The sequence below is a fragment of the Borostomias antarcticus genome (genome assembly GCF_949987555.1).
Source record: "Borostomias antarcticus genome assembly, chromosome: 33".
Classification (NCBI taxonomy): domain Eukaryota; kingdom Metazoa; phylum Chordata; class Actinopteri; order Stomiiformes; family Stomiidae; genus Borostomias; species Borostomias antarcticus.
The window spans coordinates 1,168,465-1,173,464 of NC_140266.1; the positions used below are offsets into that span (position 1 = coordinate 1,168,465).

Consider the following 5,000-nt stretch of genomic DNA (forward strand, 5'->3'; position numbering starts at 1 on the left):
CCCCAGACCTCCACTCCTCGCTGGTCTCTCTCTAACCCCCCCACTTCCACTCCTCGCTGGTCTCTCTCTCTAACCCCCAGACCTCCACTCCTCGCTGGTCTCTCTCTCTAACCCTCGGACCTTCACTCCTCGCTGGTCTCTCTCTAACCCCCGCACCTCCACTCCTCGTTGGTCTCTCTCTAACCCCCGCACCTCCACTCCTCCCTGGTCTCTCTCTCTAACCCCCCCACCTCCACTCCTCGCTGGTCTCTCTCTCTAACCCCCCCACCTCCACTCTTCGCTGGTCTCTCTCTAACCCCCAGACCTCCACTCCTCGCTGGTCCCTCTCTCTAACCCCCGCACCTCCACTCCTCCCTAGTCTCTCTCTCTAACCCCCGCACCTCCACTCCTCGCTGGTCTCTCTCTCTAACTCCCCCACCTCCACTCCTCCCTGGTCTCTCTCTCTAACCCCCGCACCTCCACTCCTCGCTGGTCTCTCTCTCTAACCCCCCCACCTCCACTCCTCGCTGGTCTCTCTCTAACCCCCAGACCTCCACTCCTCGCTGGTCTCTCTCTCTAACCCCCGGACCTCTACTCCTCGCTGGTCTCTCTCTAACCCCTGCACTTCCACTCCTCGCTGGTCTCTCTCTAACCCCCAGACCTCCACTCCTCGCTGGTCTCTCTCTAACCCCCCCACCTCCACTCCTCGCTGGTCTCTCTCTCTAACCCCCGCACCTCCACTCCTCCCTGGTCTCTCTCTCTAACCCCCGCACCTCCACTCCTCGCTGGTCTCTCTCTCTAACCCCCAGACCTCTACTCCTCCCTGGTCTCTCTCTCTAACATCCCCACCTCCACTCCTCCCTGGTCTCTCTCTCTAACCCCCGGACCTCTACTCCTCCCTGGTCTCTCTCTCTAACCCCCGGACCTCCACTCCTCCCTGGTCTCTCTCTCTAACCCCCGGACCTCCACTCCTCGCTGGTCTCTCTCTCTAACCCCCGCACCTCCACTCCTCGCTGGTCTCTCTCTCTAACCCCCGCACCTCCACTCCTCGCTGGTCTCTCTCTCTAACCCCCCCACCTCCACTCCTCCCTGGTCTCTCTCTCTAACCCCCGGACCTCCACTCCTCGCTGGTCTCTCTCTCTAACCCCCGCACCTCCACTCCTCGCTGGTCTCTCTCTCTATCCCCCGCACCTCCACTCCTCGCTGGTCTCTCTCTCTAACCCCCGCACCTCCACTCCTCCCTGGTCTCTCTCTAACTCCCGCACCTCCACTCCTCGCTGGTCTCTCTCTCTAACCCCCAGACCTCCACTCCTCGCTGGTCTCTCTCTCTAACCCCCCCACCTCCACTCCTCGCTGGTCTCTCTCTCTAACCCCCGCACCTCTACTCCTCGCTGGTCTCTCTCTCTAACATCCCCACCTCCACTTCTCGCTGGTCTCTCTCTCTAACCCCCGCACTTCCACTCCTCGCTGGTCTCTCTTTAACCTTTGCACCTCCACTCCTCGCTGGTCTCTCTCTAACCCCCGCACTTCCACTCCTCGCTGGTCTCTCTCTCTAACCCCTGCACTTCCACTCCTCGCTGGTCTCTCTCTCTAACCCCCAGACCTCCACTCCTCGCTGGTCTCTCTCTCTAACCCCCGCACTTCCACTCCTCGCTGGTCTCTCTCTCTAACCCCTGCACTTCCACTCCTCGCTGGTCTCTCCCTCTAACCCCCAGACCTCTACTCCTCGCTGGTCTCTCCCTCTAACCCCCAGACCTCCACTCCTCGCTGGTCTCTCTCTCTAACCCCCCCACCTCCACTCCTCGCTGGTCTCTCTCTAACCCCCCCACCTCCACTCCTCGCTGGTCTCTCTCTCTAACCCCCAAAGAACAAAGCAGTGCTGTGTGTGTGAGCAGGAGAGCAGAGTTTCCAATTTTTTTAAGGAGGAGAGTAATTTCTCATTAGTTGAAGGAGGAGACCAGAGGTTCTGATTGGTTTAAAGAGGAGAACAGTTTCTGATTAGTTTAAGGCGGAGAACAGAGTTTCTGATTGGTTTAGAGATATTTTTCAGTAACGAGGCTCCAGAGTTGTCTCAGCGTGGATGGGTGAGCGTTGGACCAGATGGCTCGTCTCTGTCTCTGCTGACCACACAACTCCCAGATCACATCTTCCAGACTGTGATTAGCTCAAAGCTCCTCTCTCAAATCAACCCAGATTAGCCTCAGATTAGCCCTAATCTGACCTACTGAAACCAAAGGATTGGGTAATATGATTTATTATAATAATTATAAAAATATGTATTTATGTATTTTTGTATTTATTTGTTTGTTTATTTGTTTGTCTGTTTGTTTGTTTAACCATATCCTGTTGAGCATATCGTGGATCCCTACTGCCTCTACATGGTTCGGTTCCGAAGTCACATGGCGGTTGTTTTGAAGCCGCTCTCGAACCCCGGGTGCTGGTAGCGCCCCGGAACCTGGTTCTAGCTGAGTTCTAACAAGGAGGCGTGGTCGTTTCTCCCCTCTCTCTCTCCAGACCCGGTCCACGGGCCCCAGAGCGTCAACGCCGTGGACATCAGGGCCCGTCAGCTGACCCTGGAGTGGGAGGCGTTCGGCTACACGGTGACGCGCTGCCACAGCTACAACCTGACGGTCCAGTACCAGTACGTGTTCAACCAGCGGCAGGTCACGGCCCAGGAGCTGATCCCCGCCACCTCCAAGTACATCCTGCACGGGCTCCGCCCCTTCGTGTCGGTGAGGCTCCGCCTTGTTCTGGCCAACCCCGAGGGCAGCAAGGAGAGCGAGGAGATCGTGAAGCAGACGGAGCAGGACGGTAGGGGCGCACGCACACACACACACACATACACACACACACAGGCGCGCACACACACAACCACACACACGCACACAGGCGCGCACACACACAACCACACATGCACACACACACACATGCACGCACACATGATGACCTGGGGGTCGTCGGCGATGTTGGGAGGGGGGCAGCAGAACACACACACGCTCACGTGACCTGCCACAGGAAACTAGAGATGAGAAAGAGGCAGGTGACGGACATTTCACTGGAAATATCTCTTCTATATCTTATATCTACAGTATCTTGAAGGTGAAGCCATTTGCAATCTGCTAGTTTTGCTTGTCTCTCTGCCTCTCTCTCTCTCTTACAGGGACAAGGGAGAGGAAATGGCTCTTAGGCTATGTTCCATGCAGCGTTTATGCACTCACAAATCAACTACATGGCTGTCAAAATAAATGAGTCTACCTGCTGGGCAATAAACATTACATTATAGTGATTTTACAGCTTGGCAGAATTGCCATGTAGGAAGATTGTCGGCAGCGATTGGTCCAGGGAAAGACTAACTGAACCATTTTGTTTGGTCGAAAACGGTACACACAGCGTGAATGGGGTGGTAATGATTAAGTTGTAAGGGCAGAACTGTTATCGCTTGTCATTACCGCACTGTCACCGTTCATGTTAGAAATACATCATTAGACGGAGGATGAAGGCTGAGCTTCTGAATGAGACCCAATTCTTAGTCCCATCCCAATCTCAAAGAGCAGCTTACCGCAGCAGTATTATTATGCGTCTTCAAAATATTTTTTTATATATATATATATATATTTTATAACACAATCACTTTCTGGTGATTTTTTTTTTTTTTTTTTTTTTTTACAATTATTCATTTTTCAGACATACAATTCCTATTGGGTTTTATGGCCGAGTGTGAAAACCTTGCAAATATTTAGAAGACAGTTTTTTAGTTTTAGCTTCAGTATTATTATTAAGTCTCCGACGTAACTTCAGGCGAGGCACGAACGTCACGGCCGGGCTAATCGGCAGAGCTTAATCAGTCACACCCCGTAATGACGCCAACCACCAGCTGACTGTCAGCTGTCATAGCATTGGTTCAGCTCGCTAGAGCGCCTGTATTTAAGCTGTCAAAACATCATTGTTCTCGCTTGCCGTTACTGCTGGTTGTGCATTTGCGTGCTCGCCCCACCTCCTCCCCTGCTCCTCCTGCGTATGTCGATCTCTGTTGTCATCGTTGCTCTCTGTCCGGGGTTTTTTATGCGTTGTTCAAGTATTCCACTATGCGTCGGCAAGTGGACGCCAAGGTAGACGCTAGCTGGTCTCTGTGGCTCTCCGTGGTGACCGTGGGCCGAAACATCTCGGAAGGGCCATCCAGCGGTCCCTCCGGTCACCATGGAGGCAGAGACACTAGGCTGTATCTGGGATTAAATGTGAACACAAGTAAAGATATTTAAGTTATGTGTGTGTGTGTGTGTGCATGTGTGTGTGTGTGTGTGTGTGTGTGCATGTGTGTGTTCGCCTGTCTCGTCTGTATTCAGCCGTGCTGAATGAGAGTGTGTGTATCAGATAAGCTGCTTTGTTCTGCAGAGAGGGTCCAGGATATGGGGACATGGACGGGGAGAGAGGGTCCAGGATGTGGGGACATGGACGGGGAGAGAGGGTCCAGGATATGGGGACATGGACGGGGAGAGAGGGTCCAGGATATGGGGACATGGACGGGGAGAGAGGGTCCAGGATATGGGGACATGGACAGGGAGAGAGGGTCCAGGATATGGGGACATGGACGGGGAGAGAGGGTCCAGGATATGGGGACATGGACGGGGAGAGAGGGTCCAGGATATGGGGACATGGGTGGGGAGAGAGGGTCCAGGATATGGGGACATGGGCGGGGAGAGAGGGTCCAGGGGACATGGACGGGGAGAGAGGGTCCAGGATATGGGGACATGGACGGGGAGAGAGGGTCCAGGATATGGGGACATGGACGGGGAGAGAGGGTCCAGGATATGGGGACATGGGCGGGGAGAGAGGGTCCAGGATATGGGGACATGGGCGGGGAGAGAGGGTCCAGGATATGGGGACATGGACAGGGAGAGAGGGTCCAGGATGTGGGGACATGGACAGGGAGACGGGGTCCAGGATATGGGGACATGGGCAGGGAGACGGGGTCCAGGATATGGGGACATGGACGGGGAGAGAGGGTCCAGGATATGGGGACA

At 54.6% G+C, this 5,000-nt stretch overlaps 1 protein-coding gene across 1 annotated transcript in view; it reads left to right on the forward strand.

Moving 5' to 3' along the window:
* The window catches only part of ptprt (protein tyrosine phosphatase receptor type T), a gene marked incomplete at both ends in the record, with an annotated part of 108,702 nt that overhangs the window by 29,768 nt on the left and 73,934 nt on the right, over positions 1-5,000 (forward strand). Inside the window, one exon of the mRNA XM_084460691.1 lies at positions 2,494-2,790. Coding sequence (XP_084316817.1) covers positions 2,494-2,790 — 297 coding nt within the window. The remainder of the gene's footprint in view (positions 1-2,493; positions 2,791-5,000) is intronic.